At 49.6% G+C, this 21,091-nt stretch overlaps 1 protein-coding gene across 1 annotated transcript in view; it reads left to right on the top strand.

The window, feature by feature from the left end:
• The window catches only part of nup98 (nucleoporin 98 and 96 precursor), a 107,173-nt gene extending 86,670 nt beyond the window's left edge, over nucleotides 1-20,503 (top strand). The window contains 5 exon segments of the mRNA XM_073041943.1: nucleotides 969-1,190; nucleotides 2,783-3,024; nucleotides 4,084-4,238; nucleotides 9,626-9,737; nucleotides 18,564-20,503. Coding sequence (XP_072898044.1) covers nucleotides 969-1,190; nucleotides 2,783-3,024; nucleotides 4,084-4,238; nucleotides 9,626-9,737; nucleotides 18,564-18,778 — 946 coding nt within the window. The 3' untranslated portion in view covers nucleotides 18,779-20,503.
• Nucleotides 20,504-21,091: the final 588 nt, after the last annotated feature.

Below are 21,091 nucleotides of genomic sequence, written 5' to 3'. Positions count from 1 at the left end.
TGAGTTTTAATTGAATGATAGAGTAGTATGTCCATATGTCTGTAGTGAACTAAGCCATCCCTGACCAACCAAAAGGATCGGGTTTATTATCACTCATATGTTGTGAAATTTCACACAGAGTATGCAGCACAGGAACAGGCCTTTCGGTCCATTTAGTCCATGTCAAACTATTAAGCTGTCTGGTCCCATCGATGCACGCCTACATCATAACCCTCCTTACTTCTCCCATCAATGTGCCTATCGAAACTTCTCTGAAATGAACTCTGAATCTGATGTTAAAACTTCTCATGCTTTCCACTGCTGACCCCTTGATTAGGACTGGTGTGTATTCTCTAGACTTAACCTTTCTGAAGTCAGCTATTAATTCTAGGGCACATAGCCCTCCCCCCCCTCCCCCCCTGTTCAGCACATCTTCAAGGAGCAGTACTACAGGAAAGAAGCACTCGTTGTCAGTGGCCTCCACCGTCCAGACCGTGCTCTCGCTGTTGCCATCAGGAGCGAGGTACAAGAGCAGTTATTGCCCCTCAACCATCAGGCTCTTCAACCGGAAGGGATAATTCAACTTCACTCGCCTCCACACTGAACAGTTCCCACAATCTCTGGACTCACTTTCAAAGACTCTTCATCTCGTGTTCTCGATATTCACTTACTGAATGCTTATTTATTATTATTATTATTTTGTACTTATGCAGTTTGCTGTCTTTTGCACATCTTGTGTGTGGTTTTTCATTTTGTGGTGTTTCTTCGTATCTACTGTGAATGCCTGCAAGAAAATAAATCTCAGGGTTGTATATGGTGACGTATGTGTACTTAAATTTACTTTGAATATGAACTTTAGAAGTCCACAGTCAATTACTTGTCCTTAAGGCTGACCCCTCGAGGACTAGTGTCTCTTCTCTGTTTGTCGACAGGCAGTTCCTGTTTTTTTTTCTGATCTGATTTAATTCAATGGTTTACTCTTTCCTCAGGCACCATGAGCTCCATCCACTCCTCAACCCCAGGACGGTGACGCCTGACCACTTGGACTTTCGGCTGAGTTGGCACCTCTGGGCAGTGCTTCAGGCTCTGAACTATAGCCACTTGTCGGAGAAACACCAGGCGATGGTGCACACCAGCTATGCTGCCCAGCTGGAGGCAGCCGGACTCTGGGAGTGGGCTGTCTTTGTGCTGTTACACATCCCCAACCTGGAGTGAGTTTGCCCCAGGGGCCATGTTGTACAGATTGGATTATGCTGGGGGGGGGGGGTACTTTTTACAGGATTGTGAAATAAATTATGGGGGGTAAGGCAGGTGTTCAACACTGGGTATAATTGGTGAAAGAGGGGAGAGTCATGGAGTTACACAATATCAAAACTAGCCCTCCAGCCCACCATGTCGATACTAACCATAGTGCCTGTCTGTGCTAATCCCACAGGCCTCCAAAAGCTCATCGCCCTTGTGAGGGGCAAAAAAAATTAACTTTCACTATTTTTAAGCAGATGACTGCAGATGCTGGAAATCTAGAACAAAATTGTCACGTTGAGGCTTTAATAGGGTATTAGTCAGGCCACATGGAGTATTGTGTGCAGTTTTGGGCCCTCTATCAAAGAAAGGATGAGTTGGCATTGGAGAGAGTCCATAGGATGTTCACAAGAGTGATTCCAGGAATGAAAGGGTTAATGTATGAGGAGTGTTTGGTTCTAGGCCTGTCCGCACTGGAGTTCAGAAGAATGAAGGGGGATCTCATTGACGCTTATCCACATCCACTAAGAGTTTCAATGTTTGGTAGGATGTCTCCAATACTGGTGTTGTCTAGGACCAGGCTCAATAGAAGGGGAGGAATTCCTTTAGCTAAGGGGTAATGAATCTATGGAGTTCATTGCTACAGGTGGCTGTGGAGGTCAAGTCATTGGGTATATTTAAAGCAGATGTTGATGTGCTTGATTAGTCAGGGTGTCAAAGGATGCGGGGCGGTGACAGGAGAATGGGCTTGGGAGGGGTAATAAATCAGTCATGCTGGAATGGTTGAATGGACTTGATGGGCTGAGTGGCCCAATTCTGCCCGTATGTTTTATGGTCTTACTAGTCTCCCCCTTATAGCTAATATCCAATCCAGGCAGCATCTTGGGGACCTTTCCAAAGCCTCCACATCCGTCCTGTAATGGAGAACAAGAACTGCGTTCAGTAATGCAACCTTGACGTAACCTGAGTGTTTCTGTTGGCTCCGAATAGTTTCATGGGAGGAGAGTGATGAGGACTCCCTCTGGTGAGGGTGGTGGTCTTCCTACTTCGTGGTGTGTGTTCCTATACTGAGGGCACCACTGTAGTGTAGAGGTTAGCGCAGCTCTATTGCAGCTTGTGGCATCAGAGTTCAATTCCGGCATCCTCTATAAGGAGTTTATACATCTTCCCCGTGTGCGTGTGGATAACCTCCAGGTGCTCCAGGTTCCATTCACAGTCCCAAGACATTGCAGTTAGTAAGTTAGTCATTGTAAATAGTCTTGTGATTAGGCTGGGGTTAAATGGTGGGTTGCTGGGTGGTGCGAATGGTTGGGCACTTGTATCTCTAAATAAACATGAAGATGGATGCCCACTGAGGAGCTGTGTTCTGGTAAGGGTGGTGGGCTTGCTACTTTATGGTGACTGTCCCTAGGATATGCTGTTGCCCTGTAGTGGAGAGATGCCCACTGAAGAGCTGTGTTCTGGTAAGGGTGGTGGGCTTGCTACTTTATGGTGACTGTCCCTAGGATATGCTGTTGCCCTGTAGTGGAGAGATGCCCACTGAGAAGCTGTGTTCCAACAGGCAGCGAGTGACCGCGGTCCGGGAGCAGTTGAACAGGCACTGCACACTGGAGGAGACAGACGAGTTGAAGGAGAAGGAGCAGTTCCTGCAGCAGCAGCTCGGCATCCCATCGCAGTGGATCCACAATGCCAAGAGCTTGCGTGCTCACCGTAACGGCGACCTCCACAAAGAGGCCCTGCACCTGATTGAGGCCGGCCACTGGAACGACTGTCACCAGCTGGTGGTTCGGCACCTGGCTTCAGGTACGTGGCACCGATCGAGTCCCTTGGGTGTGTATAGTGCTCCCTTCCCCTGGTGCTTTGAACACAATGCCATAAAGCTTTGCCAGGGAAGGAGCTAAACTCCCATCTCAACTACAAGTGGTTTATTATTCCACAGGTGCCAAGATAGCATAGTGGTTCACACAGCGCTATTGCAGCTTAGGGCACGGAGTTCAGAGTTCAGTTCTGGCATCCTTTGTAAGAAAGTTTGTATGTTCCTTCCTGTGTGTGCGTGGGTTTCCTCTGGGTGCTCCTGTTTCTTCCCACAGTCCACAGGAGTTGCAGTTAGTCGGTTAATTGCTCGTTGTAAATTGTCCCGTGACTGGGCTGGTGTTAAATTGGTGGATTGCTGAGTGGTGCAGCTCAGTGGGCTGGAAGACCCTGTTCAGTATTTGTAAAGTTATAAATAAATCATAACATTTATTATGAAAGTACATATTCAGTGGTCACTTTATTAAGTACATTAAATCAAATATCTAATTGTCCAATCATGTGGCAGCAACTCTGTGCATAAAAGCATCCGGACATGGCGAAGAGGTTCACTTGTTCAGGCCAAGCATCGGAATGGGGAAGAACTGTGATCTAAGTGACTTTGACCATGAACTGATTGTCGGTGCCAGACAGAGAGGTTTGAGCATCTCAGGAACTGCTGATCTCCTGGGATGTTCATGCACAATAGTCTCTAAAATTTACAGAGAATGGTGTGAAAAACAATAAAAACATCCATTTAGCGGCGATTCTGAGATTGAAAACACTGTTAATGAGAGGTTCGAGGGGAATGGCCAGGCTGGTTCCAGCTGACGGACGGGAAGGTAGCAGGAACTCAGATTGTCATGTGTCACAATGCATGGTCTTATCTATAAACGGCATGCAGGACAAACTTTTCACTCTACTGACAATAAACCAAAATAAAAAACAAGCAAACTTGGCCCTGCTGCGTATGTTGGGGGTGGGGGGTGTGTTTGTTTTAGTGAGTGATACACAGGTGAAATGGTCACACTGATGAAATCTCACCCACTGTTGTTCTTCCCTGACCACCAGATGCCATCATCAATGAGAATTACAGCTACCTGAAGTTCTTCCTGGGCAAGCTGGCCCTGCCCGAGTGCATTGTCCATATCCAGGACTGGGACACGGCTGGAGCTGTCTTCCACGATTACATCCGAGTCCTGGAGATGGTACGGGGACTTGCTGAGGTGAGCAGAACAGATGAAAAGACCCTAAACACGTTATGGTCTCGAGCTCTGTCGGTAAGCAGAACCTCCAGACCAGGCTGGCCAAGGGGCCTATATCTCTGCTACAGTGCTCGGGCTTTGATAGAAACTTCAGCAAAAAGCAATGTTGGAGGAACTCAGCAGTTCTGGCCCCCTCATTACAGGAAAGACATGGAAGTTTTGAAGAGGGTGCTGAAGAGTTTTACGAGGAAGCTGTATGCATGAGAGAGCATGTCTTATGAGGAAAGGTTGAGTGAGTTGGGGCTTTTCTCTGGAGCAAAGGATGATCAGATGGGTGTGTAAGATGATGAGTGGCATAGATCAAGCAGACAGCCAGAGACTTTCCCAGAGGAAAATGGCTAATGCAAGAGGCATTATTTTGTGATTAGAGGAAATTATCGGGGTTGGGGTGGATCTCGGGTAGGTTTTCCCTTGTGCCGAGTGGTGGGTGGGTGGAACACATTGCCTATGATTGGTGCTAAAGACCATAAGATGTAGGAGTAGAATTAGGCCAATCGGCCTATCGAGTCTACTCCACCATTTCATTGTGTTCAATCCAGTTTTCCTCTCAGCACCAATCTCCTGCTTTCTACCCGCATCCCTTTGTTCTCTGACCAAACAAGAATCTATCAACCTCTGGCGTAAATGTACTGTAGATCATGACTTGGCCTCCACAGCTGCCTGTTGCAAAGAATTCCACAGATCCACCACTCTCTGGCCAAAGGAATTTCTCCTCATCTCTGTTCTAAAAGGACACCCCTCTATTCTGAGGCTGTGTCCTCTGGTCTTAGACTCTCCCACCACAGGAAACATCCTCTCCACATCCACTCTATCAAGGCCTTTCACCATTTGATGTTACCATGAAGTCACCCCTCATTCTTCTGAATTCCAGTGAATACAGCCCCAGAGCTCTTCATATTACAGGCCGTCCAATCTTGGAATAATTTTCGCGAACCTCCTTGGAACCCCCTCCAGTTTCAGCACATCCTTTCTTAGATAAGGTGCCCAAAACTGCTCACAATACTCCCAAGTGAGGCCCCACCAGTGCTTTATAAAGTCTCAACATTACATCCTTGCTTTTATATTGTTGTCCTCTTGGGAAATGAATGCTAACATTGCATTTGCCTTCCTCAACACAAACTCCACCTACAAATTAACCATTAGGGAATCCTGCACAAGGACTCCCAAGCCCCTTTGCCCCTCAATTTTTTTGTATTTTCTCTCTATTTGGAAAATAACCAACCCTTTCATTTCTTCTACCGACTTGTATGACCATTCAGTTAACACTATTCCATCTTCCATATTCTTTGCCCATTCTCCTAATCTAAGTTCTACCGTAGCCTCCCTACTTCCTCAATTACTTGCCCCTCCACCTATCTTGTCTGGAAACTTTGCAATAAAGCCTTTTCAAAGGTGTTCTGAAGATCCAAGTACACAGCATCAACTGATTCTCCTTTGTCTATCTTGCTTGTTTCTACTTGAAAGAATTCCAACAGGTTTGTCAGGCAAGAATTTCCTTTGAGGAACCATGCTGACTATGGCCTGTTTTATCATGTGCCTCCAAGTACCCTGAAACCTCATCCTTAATAATCTTTAACATCTTCCCAACTGCTGAGCTCAGACTAACTGTTCTACAGTCTCATTTCTTCTGCCTCTCTCCCTTTTTTAAGTCTGGAGTGGCATTTTCAATTTTCTAGTCTTCTAGAACCTTTCCAGGATCTAATGATTCTTGAAAGATCATTACTACCGTAGATTCCGGACTACAGAGCGCACCTGATTTTAAGCCGCTGGCTCTAATTTTAGAAATAAAATCATTTTTTTTAAATGTAAAGGCCGCACCGGATTTTAGGCCGCAGGTGTCCCACGTTGTAATATGAGATATTTACACAGAAAGATATTACACGTGAGGATTTTTTTAACTTTTAATTAAATCCATATGGTAACAAAAACAAATACATATTGCAAATGCTTTTTTTCGAACCGTGCCCGTACGCGGCTACTTTTAAATATACGTTGCGTATACTTCTTTACTGAACAACATTCCAATATCTCCTAACGACTGGTAAAAAATATATATACTGCAGCCTACCAGGAAAAGTTATTGATACCTTTAACTTAAAAGCAGAGTTCGCTCAGATCCAAAGCCGCTCGCGTAATGCGCTCCCCCCTCCTTTCCGTTTCATCGCAAACGGCATTTAAAAGCAGATTTCGCTCGGATCCAAAGCCGCTCGCGTAATGCGCTCCCCCCCTCCTTTCCGTTTCATCGCAAACGGCATTTAAAAGCAGAGTTCGCTCGGATCCAAAGCCGCTCGCGTAATGCGCTCCCCCCCTCCTTTCCGTTTCATCGCAAACGGCATTTAAAAGCAGAGTTCGCTCGGATCCAAAGCCGCTCGCGTAATGCGCTCCCCCCCTCCTTTCCGTTTCATCGCAAACGGCATTTAAAAGCAGATTTCGCTCGGATCCAAAGCCGCTCGCGTAATGCGCTCCCCCCGCCGTCCCGTTTCATCGCAAACGGCATTTTCCCACAAGACACCGCGAAACCGGGTGTGTCGTCATAGCATCCCGCGATGTAGTACAGAAAACAAATATAGTTTAAACTAAGTAGGGTAGGTAGCACAATGCTTCGAGTGTTTTCCATGTTGATGAGGGTGAGTACAAATGACTGATTTACAATAATTTAATTGTGAAAGTGCGCTTGATTTATCGTACAATTTCATTGGACCTCTGTGAACTACTCATCAATTTTATTGGTCTACTGTTACGAGGCAAAATGTTTACGAGGCGGCATGAAAAAAACCATGCATTAGCCGCTTCGGATTATTGGCCGCAAAGTTCAAAGCTGTTCAAAATGTGGGAAAAAAGTAGCGGCTTAAAATCCGGAATCTACGGTAATACCTCCATGATCTCTTCAGCCACCTCTTTCAAAGTTCTGGGGTGTGCATCATTTAGTCTAGGTGATTTATCTACCTTCAGACCTTTCAGTTTCCCAAGAAACTTTTCCCTAGTAATGGCAACTTCACACACATCATGACCCCTGACATTTGGAACTTCCATCATACTGCTAGTGTCTACCACAGTGAAGACTGATGCAAAATTCAGTTCTTCCACTATTTCCTTCTCCCCTATAACTACCTCTCCAGCATCCATTAAATCATAAAACCCAGGAGCAGAATTAGGCCATTCAGCCCATCGAGTTTGCTCCACCATTCCATCATGGCTGAATCCCGGATCCCACACAACCCCATAAACCTGCCTTCTTGCCATATCCTTTGAGGCCCTGACCAATCAGGAAACTATCAACTTCTGCCCCAAATATACCCATGGGCTTAGCCTCCACTGTAGTCTGTGGAAGAGTGTTCCATGGGTTTACTACACACTGCCAAAAAAAATTCCTCCTTGCCTCTATTCTGAAGTGTCGCTGCTCAATTTTGGTAGGTTTCAATGAGATCCCCCCCGCATTCCAGTGAGTGCAGGCCCAAAGCTGCCAAACGTCCCATATATGTTAACCCCTTCATTCCTGGAATCATCCTTGTGACCTCCTCCTGCACTAACTCCTCCTCATGAAATATAACTGTGGTGTGCCTCCTTCATAATTGCATCAGTGTTCAGCCCAGATAGATCTTCAGACGTATTGGTGCCCAGGAACTTGAAGTTGCTTGCACTTTCCAATGTGGACACCCTCTGAGAACTGGTGTGTGTTCTCAATGAATATGCAGGCAATGGAGGAATGGGCTTGTGTACAGACAGAAAGGACTAGTTTAATTTGGGATCAAGTTTGGCACAGACATTGAGGACTGAAGGGCCTTGTCCTGCTTTATGTAAGTGGCCAGTCCTCTGTGCCATGTCTCTGTGGCACTGTGCAGAGAATTCCAGAGTCCCCTGTCCTCTTCTTAATTCCAACTGTCAATCGTGCTGAGGCTGTGCTGACCATGGCCCTCCCTCCCTCACACAGCCTGGGGTGGCATCAGCAGTGGCTGTGCTGACCATGGCCCTCCCTCCCTCCCTCACACAGCCTGGGGTGGCATCAGCAGTGGCTGTGCTGACCATGGCCCTCCCTCCCTCCCTCCCTCACACAGCCTGGGGTGGCATCAGCAGTGGCTGTGCTGACCATGGCCCTCCCTCCCTCCCTCCCTCACACAGCCTGGGGTGGCATCAGCAGTGGCTGTGCTGACCATGGCCCTCCCTCCCTCCCTCACACAGCCTGGGGTGGCATCAGCAGTGGCTGTGCTGACCATGGCCCTCCCTCCCTCCCTCCCTCACACAGCCTGGGGTGGCATCAGCAGTGGCTGTGCTGACCATGGCCCTCCCTCCCTCACACAGCCTGGGGTGGCATCAGCAGTGGCTGTGCTGACCATGGCCCTCCCTCCCTCCCTCACACAGCCTGGGGTGGCATCAGCAGTGGCTGTGCTGACCATGGCCCTCCCTCCCTCCCTCCCTCACACAGCCTGGGGTGGCATCAGCAGTGGCTGTGCTGACCATGGCCCTCCCTCCCTCCCTCACACAGCCTGGGGTGGCATCAGCAGTGGCTGTGCTAACCATGGCCCTCCCTCCCTCCCTCACACAGCCTGGGGTGGCATCAGCAGTGGCTGTGCTGACCATGGCCCTCCCTCCCTCCCTCACACAGCCTGGGGTGGCATCAGCAGTGGCTGTGCTGACCATGGCCCTCCCTCCCTCCCTCACACAGCCTGGGGTGGCATCAGCAGTGGCTGTGCTGACCATGGCCCTCCCTCCCTCCCTCCCTCACACAGCCTGGGGTGGCATCAGCAGTGGCTGTGCTGACCATGGCCCTCCCTCCCTCCCTCACACAGCCTGGGGTGGCATCAGCAGTGGCTGTGCTAACCATGGCCCTCCCTCCCTCCCTCCCTCACACAGCCTGGGGTGGCATCAGCAGTGGCTGTGCTGACCATGGCCCTCCCTCCCTCCCTCACACAGCCTGGGGTGGCATCAGCAGTGGCTGTGCTGACCATGGCCCTCCCTCCCTCCCTCACACAGCCTGGGGTGGCATCAGCAGTGGCTGTGCTGACCATGGCCCTCCCTCCCTCCCTCCCTCACACAGCCTGGGGTGGCATCAGCAGTGGCTGTGCTGACCATGGCCCTCCCTCCCTCCCTCACACAGCCTGGGGTGGCATCAGCAGTGGCTGTGCTGACCATGGCCCTCCCTCCCTCCCTCACACAGCCTGGGGTGGCATCAGCAGTGGCTGTGCTGTCCATGGCCCTCCCTCCCTCCCTCCCTCACACAGCCTGGGGTGGCATCAGCAGTGGCTGTGCTGACCATGGCCCTCCCTTGCATAACCCCAGTTAGGGTAAGCAATGGTCTGTGTGGGGAGGCTGCCCTGTCGGGAGTATTAACTGCCTCGTATGTTCTGCAGGTGGAGGATCCAACCTACGAACTGGAGAAGATTCACTCCGAGGTGATGTCTCTCTGCAGTCGAATCGAGCTGATTGAGTGTCTCACTGCTAAAGACCGCCTGGCCCAGTCTGGTATGTATTTCATGTTTATTTTGCATTCCTTTAGCATCATTCCCAACCTCAGTGCCCCTCTAGATCAGGGTTCCCAACCATTTTCATGCCATGACCGAGGGGTCCACAGACCCCGGGTTGGGAACCCCTCTTCTAGATAGTGGCAGGATGTATGAAGTGTGTTCGGCATGGGTTGTGTTTACACAGCGCTCTGGACTGAGGCCTGCCTGCCAAGGGGGAAGAGGACAGTGGCCCAGCAATGAAACTTCAGAAGCACGAGAAAGAAGTTAACGAAAGTTGGTTGGAAGGGGACACTAGCAAGAATGACAGCAGAATAGCAATGGCTGGAGTTTCTGGTAGCAATTCAGAAGGCGCACGCTAAATACATCCCTATTCTGGAGAGAGGATGAGGCATCCACAGCTGCCAGGGAGCTCAGATATCAGAATGCTGGAGAGGTAGTAATGGGGAAACAGAAAAATGGTAGACTAACTTTGTATTAGTCCACTATGGGAGACATCAGAAGTATGCCAGAAATGCAAGATTGTATGAGACAAGTGTGTGTCATTGCTATTACTTGGGAAGTTGAAAAGTCTGAAGATAGATCTTACTTGGACCAATGGTGTACGCCCCAGGGCTCTGAAAGAGGTGGCTGAAGAGATCATGCAGGCACTAGTAATGATCTTTCAAGATCACTGGATCCTGGAATGGTTCCTGAGAATGGGAAAATTGCAAATGTCACTCCACTCTAAGAAGAGAGGCAGAAGAAATTAAATAATAGGCCAGTTAGTCTGACCTCAATGGTTGGGAAGATTTTGGAGTCGATTGAGTTCTTTGAGGGGAAATCCAGCCTGACAAACCTGTTGGAATTCTTTAAAGAAATAACAAGCAGCATAGCGAAAGGAGAGTCGGTGGATATCTAATAAAGAATGTGCTTGCATTGGAGAGGGTCCAGAGAAGATCATGAGAATGATCTTGGGAATGAAAGGGTTAACATATGAGGAGCTCTGGGTGTCTACACTCTGGAATTTAGAAGAATGGGGTGGGGAGTGGTTTCCTCATTGACACCATTGAATATTGAAAGATCTGGATAGAGTAGATGGGGAGGGGATGTTTCTGAAAGTGGGGGAGTCTAGAACCAGAGGACACAGCCTCAGAAAAGAGGGACCATCCAGTTAGAACAGAGATGTGAAGGAATTTCTTCAGCCAGGTATCAAGATTGTTTAATGTAATTTCCAGTGCACAAGTGTAAACGAAAATGAATTGTTACTCTGGATCTGAGGCAGCACACAAAACGCAATAGTGGGGAAAAAAACACAGTTCTATAAATATGTAAGATACATGTACAAATTGATTGTGTCAAAGGCAGGGGAATAGGTTTCAGAGGGATAATAAATCGGCCACGATGGAATGGCGGAGCAGACTCGATGGTCTGAATGGCCTAATTCTGCTCCTATGTCTTGTGTTAAGGGATGTGGATCTGAGGAGAAACTTTCTCACCAGGGAATGGTGAGAAACTGGAGCCCACTGTAGAGTGGTGGAAAGAGTCACGAAGTATTGTCAACAGTTTTGGGCCCCATATCTCAGAAAGGATGTGTAGTTATTGGAGGAAGTCCAGACAAGGCTCATGAGGATGATAACCAGGAATGAAGCGGTTAACATACGAGGAGCGTTTAGCAGTTTTGGGCCTGTACTCACTGGAATTTAGAAAAATGCAGGGGGGATCTCATTGAAACGTACCAAATGTTGAAAAGACTAAATAGGGTTGATGTAGAGATGATGGTTTTAATGGTGGAGGTATCCAGAACGAGAGGGCACAACATCAAAGCTGGGGGGGCAACCTAATAAAATGGAGGTGAGGAGGATTTTCTTTTTATAGATATAGCCAGAGTGGTGAATCTGTGGACTGCAGTGGAGGCCAGGTCTGTTGGTCTATTTAAGGTGGAAGTTGATAGCTCCTGATTGGTCAGGCCATCAAAAGATATAATGAGAAGGCAGGTATATGGGGTTGAGTGGAATCTGGGATCAGCCATGATGGAATGGTGGAGCAAACTAGAGGGACTTAATGGCCTAATTCTGCTTCTGTGTCTTGTGGTTTTGTGGTCTTGTCTCTCTGCTCAGCATGGACTTGATGGGCCAGATGTTCCGCTTTCCATGAGTCTCAGAGACCATCAATATTTGAATCTCGCCCTGCTGTCCTACCTAGGGCCCAGCTCCGTTAAACTTGCAAGCAGAGATGGGCATTGTATAGGTGAGGCTGGAGCTTCTGCCAATGCTAGAAATCCAGAGTAATGCACACAAAATGTTGAAGGAACTCAGTAGGCCAAGCAGCAGCTATGGAAATGAATAAATTGTCGACATTTCTGATAAAAGTTATCCGCCAGAAACATTTACTGTTTATTCCTCTAGCATGAGTAGAGGGCATCCTAACCACTGTGTCACTGCCTGGTACAGAAACTGCACTGTGGCAGACAGGAGTCCTCCGCAACCGGTAGTCAAAACTGCCAATGCATCACTGACAACAGCCCACCCGCAATCAAGGAAATATATACAGTAATGTGCCTGAAAAGCGCCAGTAACATCATGAAGGGTCCTACACCATCAACGTGTGCACTGTTTGTTCCACTCCCATCAGGGAGGAGACTATGTAGCATCCACACCAGGACCAACAGACGGTTACTTTCCCCAAGCAGTAAGGCTGAACAAAACCACCACCCACTAACCCACCCCTCCACACCCCCAACCAGCACTAATTTATCATTTCCTGTCAGAGTCATCTTATGTACAGACACTCCTGTGCCTAGTGTCACTTTATGGACATACAATCAATCAGTGTATATAAGCCATCTTGTGTATTTATATTTACTGTATTGTGTTTTTTATTGTTCTGTGGTGACCCACTTTCTGCGCAGGCGAACCGGCTCACAAATAGCCAGCACACGGGGGGAGACTTTGGTAATGCACCTCTGACGTCATTTCCGCCCGGAGAGGGCGGGCGCTAGGGATTAAATGCCAGCGCCGCGAAGTTTGAATAAACTAGTCTCTAAACGACTTACCGACTGCGTGTTGTTATTTCAGCGCTGTGTGTAGCACATCGCTACATTGGTGACCCCGACGGTCCAAACGGGATTTGGACCAAAGATGACCGACTCTTCATCTGTTCACGCAGTTTCGCTAAAACTGCCGACTTTCTGGACGCTGTGACCACGCGTGTGGTTTAGCCAAGCAGAAGCCCAGTTCCAGATTTGGCAGATATCCTCTGATTCCACACGTTACTACCACGTGGTGAGTGCCCTTGACCAGGAGACGGCCACCCAGGTTGCAGATTTCATACAGTTGCCCCCGGAAGAAGGCAAATGAAGCATTCAAAGCGCTGCTCATTGGGACCTTTGGCCTCTCGTGGCGTGAGCGAGGTGCCCGCCTGCTTCACCTGGACGGTTTGGGAGACAGACTTGATAAACGTTTATCAGCATTGATAAACGAGATGCTGTCCCTGGCTGACGGACACAAGCCCTGCCTCATGTTCGAGCAAGTGTTCCTAGAGCGACTGCCCGAGGACATACATCTGCTGCTAGCCGATGCAGGTTTCAGCGACCCCCGGAAGGTGGCGGCCCGGGCAGACATGCTGTGGAAAGCCAAGAGGGAGAGCGTGGCGTCTGTCGGTCAGATTACCAGGCCACGTGCCCAACAGCAGACCAGACCAGGCCCGGCAGGGGGGCACACACAACACAGAGGCAGGAGTGAGGAGGCCAGTGAACAGTGGTGTTTCTACCACCAGCGGTGGGGCACAAAAGCCCGCCGTTGTCACCCACCCTGCAAGGGCCAGGACCAGCTGCCACTAATGACTATGGCGGCTGGCCACCAGGACAACCTCTTGTACGTCTGGGACAAACAGTCGGGACGCCGCTTCTTGGTCGACACCGGAGCGGAGATCAGTGTCTTGTCCCCGACGGGGTACGACACCCGCAACAGGAAGCCAGGACCCACCCTGAGGGCCACAAATGGCAGCACGATACGGACCTACGGCACCTGCACAGTGCAGCTGCAGTTCGGCGCCAGCTGGTTCATGTGGGACTTCACACTGGCCACCGTGGCCCAACCACTCCTGGGGGCGGACTTCTTGCGAGCTCACAGCTTGCTGGTCGACTTGCAAGGGAAAAGACTGGTACATGCCGAGACTTTCCAGACGTTCTCCCTGGGCGAAGCCAAGTTGCCGGCCCCACACCTGGACTCCATCACGCTGTCGGACAACGAATTCACCAGAATCCTGGCGGACTTCCCATCGATTCTGGCACTGCAGTTCACGGCAGCCATGCCCAGACACGGGGTACAGCACCACATTCCGACCCAGGGACCACCCCTCCACGCCCGCGCACGAAGGCTCTCTCCGGAAAAGCTCTGCCTGGTGAAGGAGGAGTTCAAGAGGATGGAGGAATTGGGGATTGTACGGAGGTCTAACAGCCCATGGGCCTCCCCCCTGCACATGGTGCCCAAAGCAGCCGGGGGTTGGAGACCCTGCAGCGACTACCGCAGACTGAACGAGGCTACCACTCCGGACCCCTACCCCGTGCCGCACATACAGAACTTTGCAGCAAATCTGCACGGGGCAAGAATCTTTTCCAAAGTAGACCTTGTCCGGGGATACCATCAAATCCCGGTGCACCCTGAAGACATCCCCAAAACAGCACTCATCACCCCGTTCAGCCTGTTCCAGTTCCTCCGAATGCCGTTCGGCCTGAAGAATGCCGCACAGACGTTCCAGCGGCTAATGGACGCAGTGGGACGCAACCTGGACTTTGCGTTCATCTATTTGGACGACATACTTATAGCCAGCGGTTGTCGTCAGGAGCATCTGTCCCACCTCCACCAGCTCTACTCCCGCCTGAGTGATTTCAGCCTCATGATCAACCCGGCCAAATGCCAGTTCGGTCTCGATACCATCGACTTCCTGGGCCACAGGATTACCAAAGACGGGGCAACACCTCTGCCCGCCAAGGTAGACGCGATCCGTCACTTTGCCCGGCCCAACACGGTCAAAGGCCTGCAGGAGTTCGTTGGTATGGTGAACTTCTACCACCGTTTCCTCCCCTCAGCAGCCCGTATCATGAGCCCTTTGTACACCCTGATGTCGGGTAAAGGCAAGGATGTTACTTGGGACGAGGAGGCCAAGGAAGCCTTGGCAGATGCTGCGATGCTGGTGCACCCCAAAACGGACGTTCTGACTGCACTCATAGTGGACACATCCGACACAGCAGTCGGTGGGGTGCTGGAGCAGCTCGAGGGGCACTGGCAACCCCTGGCGTTCTTCAGCAAGCACCTACGACCACCCAAACTCAAGTACAGTGCTTTTGACTGGGAGCTGTTGGCACTGTATCTGGCAATCTGGCATTTCAGGTATTTCTTAGAAGGCAGGCCGTTCACCGCGTTCACGGACCACAAACCATTGACCTTCGCATTCACGAAGTTGTCTGATCCCTAGTCGGCTCGCCAGCAGCGACATCTGTCCTACATCTCCGAGTACATGACGGACATCCAGCATGTCTTGGGAAAGGACAGCGTTGTGGCGGACGCACTCTCCAGACCAGCTGTCCAGGCCCTATCCCTGGGGGTGGACTATGCAGCACTGGTGGAGGCGCAGAAGGCAGACAACGAGATGCCCAGCTACAGGACCGCAGTCTCAGGTTTGCAGCTGCAGGACTTTCTCGTAGGCCCAGGTGAGAGGACCCTCCTGTGCGACGTGGCTACTGGCCAACCTCGCCCCATCGTCCCGGCAGCCTGGAGGCGGCAAGTTTTCAACTCCATACAGGGTTTGGCGCACCCATCTATCAGGACAACCATCCGGCTGGTCTCCAGCAAGTTCGCGTGGCACGGACTTTGGAAGCAGGTCAGTGAATGGGCCAGAACGTGTGCGCAGTGCCAAACAGCCAAGGTGCAGCGGCACACTAAAGCCCCGCCACAGCAGTTCGAACCCACCCACCGGAGGTTCGACCACGTTCGTGTGGATATCGTGGGCCCCCTACCAGTGTCCCGAGGAGCGCGGTACCTCCTAACTATGGTAGACCGGTTCACGAGGTGGCCAGAGGCGGTCCCGCTCACCACCACATCTACTGATTCCTGCGCCCGAGCACTGATCGCAACCTGGGTAGCACGCTTCGGGGTACCGGCCCACATTACCTCCGACAGAGGCGCCCAGTCCACCTCCAGCCTGTGGTCGGCTGTGGCCAGCCTTTTGGGAACGCAGCTACACCACACTACTGCCTACCACCCACAGTCGAATGGACTGGTGGAACGCTTCCACCGTCACTTGAAGTCGGCTCTCATGGCCCGCCTGAGAGGACCTACCTGAGTAGACAAGCTTCCCTGGGTCCTGCTTGGAATTGGCACAGCGCCCAAAGAGGATCTGCACGCCTCATTGGCCGAGTTGGTGTACGGCGCACCCCTGGCCGTCCCAGGAGAGTTCATACCAACCCCAAGGGGGCAAGAGGAAGAACCTGCAGCAGTCCTGGACAGACTACGCGAGATGCTTGGCAACCTGGCCCCCGCACCGACTTCACAGCACGGATGGACCCCAACCCATGTACCCAAAGACCTGCAGAACTGTAAGTTTGTGTTTGTACGAAGGGACGATCACCGGGCACTGCTACAGCGGCCGTACGAGGGGCCATTCAAGGTGATCAACAACAACGGGTCCACGTACGTTCTGGACATTGGGGGGAAAGAGGAGGTTTTCACGGTGGACTGACTCAAACCAGCCCATGTGGACTTGGCGCAGCCGGTCGAGGTTCAGGCACTGCGGTGCAGAGGCAGACCTCCCAAACAGAGGCTGATCCAGACTGTGGACATTGGGGGGTGTATCGCCGGTTCTGGGGGGGGGGGCTGGTTATGTGGCGACCCACTTTCTGCGCAGGCAAACCGGCTCACAAATAGCCAGTGCACGGGGAGAGACTTTGGTAATGCACCTCTGATGTCATTTCCGCCCGGTGAGGGCGGGCACTAGGGATTAAATGCCAGCGCCGCGAAGTTTGAATAAACTAGTCTCAAAACAACTTACCGACTGTGTGTCGTCATTTCAGCGCTGTGTGTAGCACATCGCTACAGTTCTGTGTTCACACTATTGCATTTTTTCTGCTGCATCAGATCCAGAGTAACAATTATTTAATTCTCCTTTACACTTGTGTACTAGAAATGACATTAAATAATCTTGAATCCATAGATGCTGCCTGACCTGCTGAGTTCCTCCAGCATTTTGACTTGCCAAGGGACACGTTTTCCCGCCTCCCCCCCCAATCCATCCATCCAACAATCTCTGACCCCCACCATCAGTCAGAGGTACTGTAGCATTGGGACAAGGACTGTTAGGATGGGAAACAACCTCTTCCCCCAGGCAGTAAGACCACTGATCTCCCTGACACCACCCAGGTCTCATCACATGTGAAGTGTCAGAAATGTTATTCTATTTACTTGAGTCGCAAATGAAACAACATTCCTCTGGGACAAGATTCTCAATAGTACATACAACTGACACACATAACTCTAATATTCAGCATCTTTCCATGACCATGGTTATTCTTGGCAAATTCTTCTACAGAAGTGGATCGCCATTGTTGTCTTTGGGCAGAAATTTGTTAATTAAATTTATTAATTTACAGGCAAATCATTTCCATATTTTTTGGGACTGCCCTAAATTAAGTTTGCATTGGAAATATATTCACAGAACATTAGTTAAAGTATTTAAGATTCAGATACCTCTGAACTTGGAGACTCTCTATTTGGGGCATGTTTTGTTTTTGGAACCGAAGAAAGATATAAAGCTGCCCTTTTAGTGGCAAGTAAGAAATCAATCACCGGAAAGTGGCTAAATCCAACTTCACATACATTAGAAGATTGGCATGAAATTATTTTGGAAATACTTAAAATGGAAAAGATGACTTATTCCCTGAGAATTCAAAAAGAAAATTTTCTATCAAATTTGGAATAAATGGATTGAATTTATAACCCCAATGCGAGCAAACTTTAGATGACTCTCCTAATGGTTCATACCACTTTCCTCATCAGTATGGTAATAGTGTTAACGTAAGCTCCCTTGGTTCGAATGTTCACTGTTCTATTTCTGGAAAATGTGGAATTAACACAAGTAAAGAAAAAGATATGGGGAAAAAATGATAAAATGAAGTAAATAAGTGAACAGGGATGGGATAAGTACGTCTGTGGGTAGGAGCAAACCTGAATGTGTTAGGATACAAACACCTACGATGGAAGTTACAAAATATTCCACACAGTATTTTGGGCTAGAAAGAAATGGACCAGAAGAGATGCATGGAAATTATTATTCAACCACTATTACTACAGTTTTTTTTGAATAACTTATTATTTAGTTTAATAGTGTGGAATTATAATTGCACATAAATATCTATTTAAGTGCCTAATTATATAATTATATATTATTTTTATTCCCACTATGTTACCTATTTTGTTATGCCCCCTTTATTATTTTTTTAAAATATCTTAGTGTGTACATGTGCATGTATAAATATATAGATTTATACCTATATAAAAAATGGAAAAGGTTTTATATGTAAAGAAAGTTTGTGTAATACTTGCCAATACCTTATCCAAATAAAAATAAAGTAATAAATTTAACAGTGATAATATTACTTCATGGGTGGTGGGCCTGCAGATCACTCTTGGGCATTATGATATGGCACATAATGATGAATATTACTTTGTGTTTTGTATGGTATACACAGTGTTGTGCAGCTTGTTCCACGAGAACATTGTTTCATTTGGCTGTATGCACATATGGTTGAATGACAATAATCTGAATTTGGCTCTCTGTCCCTCCCATCCAGACATGGCCAAGCAGGTCGCCAACATGCTGCGCACTGTGCTTGGTCTGCAGCACAGCGTGGAGCAGCCCGGAGAGCCGACTCCCACCTTCCAGCACATCCCCCTTCGCCTGCTTGTCCCCTGCATCCGTCAACTACCCATGCCCGAGGACTACGCCCTGGAGGAGTTGCGGAGCCTGACCCGGTCCTACCTGCAGGAGCTGATCGTCGGGCCATAGACGTGTCTCCTGTCTGTCAGCCTGCCAGTCCACTGCTGCCTCTTCCACCGATTGACCGTCCGTGGGGCTGGACAGAAACCGGTGTGATCCTGAACCTCAGTAACTGATTCAGCAGAGTCGCTCAGATACTTCTACACAGTCGGCATCCCCGGAGCTGTGGGCAGGATTGCCGTTTCCCAGTGACAGGGCTGAATGGCCTGGTGGGACTTCTTTTAAAATTTATAACTTGTTTTCTAAGCCGAGGACAACTCAGCAGTGAACCCCTCCCGCTTTCCAGGGCTGTTAAAAACCCAATTAAGTGTGGTGTTGCTAGCAAGGGGTCAGACTGACAATAAACTTTTTTAGCTGTTGTATACAGATGCTGGAACTGCCTGTGTTCATATCAGTGTGCGAGGCTCAGCACGTGTGTGCGCTCTGCGTGTTGGAAGTCTAACCCCATCCCTACAGGAGACGAGGCCCCTCAGCCCCAGGGGGTGAGGAGAAGTGTTGCTTTCTAACTGGGCTCATGGCCGTGACGTGCGGCAGCTCAGCGATGGCCCGGGACTGCTCCATCCAGAAAACGCATCCATGCTAGGAAACCGGAGACCTGCTGAGTGAGTGAGCGAGTGCCAATCTGTTCCTCAGTGACATTTGTGTTTGCTGGAATCTGCGTCGTTCCTTTCTGGGCTGTTCCCTCCTGCACACAATGAGGGGAAGGTCCTCGCTTGCCCCAGGCACTCACTAGGGTGCTTCCTTCAGCCACTTTATTCCCCGAAAATCACAGACGTCAACCCATCCGTGTGCTTATCTCAGAACCCAGGGGCCTGCACCCCTTGTCCCTTGTCCCCGTCCCCTCTTTGGGAAAGGATCATGGGTTTGGAGAGAGGGTAGAAGCCCAGCAACTTGCTAACAGACCAAGACCTCCACCAGCAGTTCAGCAACGGCTTCAGATATGGGTCTTCCCCAAACCCAAGGAGTCGTCCTGAATCAGAACATGTTCGGGCTGGTGGAGAGTCGAAAAATACACGGTCACTGCCAGCCAGCTTACTGCTGCGGCTAAGTCGAGGCATTTCTATTTAGGACTAATGATCAGCAGTAGATATTTCCCTCTGGAAACAGTGTGGACTCCCTAGTTGGTGGGAACTGTTGCTGAACTGTAAATACAGGCTGCATTTAAATCACTGATGCAGGATGTCTGGGAGTGAAGCCCCCCCCCAGTAAACTGTGATCGACCCAAAGCAGGTAAACAGGTGGTTGGGGGGGGACACGGACTGTGCGACCATGCGGGGAGTGCAAGGGCAGGGGGAGGAGTTAATTTTGAAGCCTTGGTGGGTCATTGGAGTTGGGCCTGAAACCAGCATGAATAGAGGAAGCACTCTGGATGAGAACTCTGCTGTCAATGCAGACACAGTACAGCTCTACTCCCTGGAGACTCTCTGCTGATTTACCAAATCATCAGTTCCTGGCTAGCCTTTTGGGGCTGGGGGGTAGGGGGAGGTTGGAGGGGAGATAGGGTCATGTCAGCCTGGGGGGGTGGGGGGTGCCCTCCAGCTGAGGACTTGCCCAAATACCTGAGTAGCAAGGAGGATAGTCAGAGCATCAGCTAACATCCCTACCCCTGCATCGTGTGGGTTCGCTTCTAGCACCAGCATGCATCTGCTCCTCTCTCCTGGCTCTCCGGTTTCGGGGATGTGTATCAAAAGTTTTTAAAATGATTTGTGAATAAAGTGAGTTCTCAGATTGTTAGCTTTTGTTTTGAATTGTTTGTGGAGTGGGAGTGACATTACTTGTATTTATTAGCGATACAATGCAGAACAAGCCATGCCACCCAGTAACCCACCAATTTAACCCTAGCCTAATCACGGGACAGTTTACAATGACCAGTTAACCTTATGACTGTGGGAAGAAGCCCACACATTCCACCGGTGCATCTGAATTCCGCCCTGAGCTGTAATAACATCACACTAACTGCTCTGCTACTGTGGCACCCCACTGGTTGTGACTGCAGTGGTATAAATACAATGCTCCAATCAAACATGCTGATGAATCTCTCTGCACTCTCTCTACACACAATACAGGCGGCACTGCAGCGTAACCGTTTACCTTGCCAGCAATCAGGGTTCGATTCCCACCCACGACTGTAAGAACTTTGTACAGTCTCCCCATGACACTGTGGGTTTCCTCCGGATGTTCAGGTTTCCTCCCACAGTCCAAAGATGTACCAGTTAGCCGTAGTAAGTTGTGAGCATGCTATGTTGGCGATACATGCAGGCTGCCCCCTAGGACTGTATTGGTCATTGACATAAACAATGCATATACCATGTCTGTAAAAAG

The sequence above is a fragment of the Hemitrygon akajei genome, chromosome 4 (genome assembly GCF_048418815.1).
Source record: "Hemitrygon akajei chromosome 4, sHemAka1.3, whole genome shotgun sequence".
Taxonomy (NCBI): domain Eukaryota; kingdom Metazoa; phylum Chordata; class Chondrichthyes; order Myliobatiformes; family Dasyatidae; genus Hemitrygon; species Hemitrygon akajei.
The sequence above is the reverse complement of the archived record's forward strand: the minus strand, read 5'-3'. Positions and strand labels throughout refer to the sequence as shown.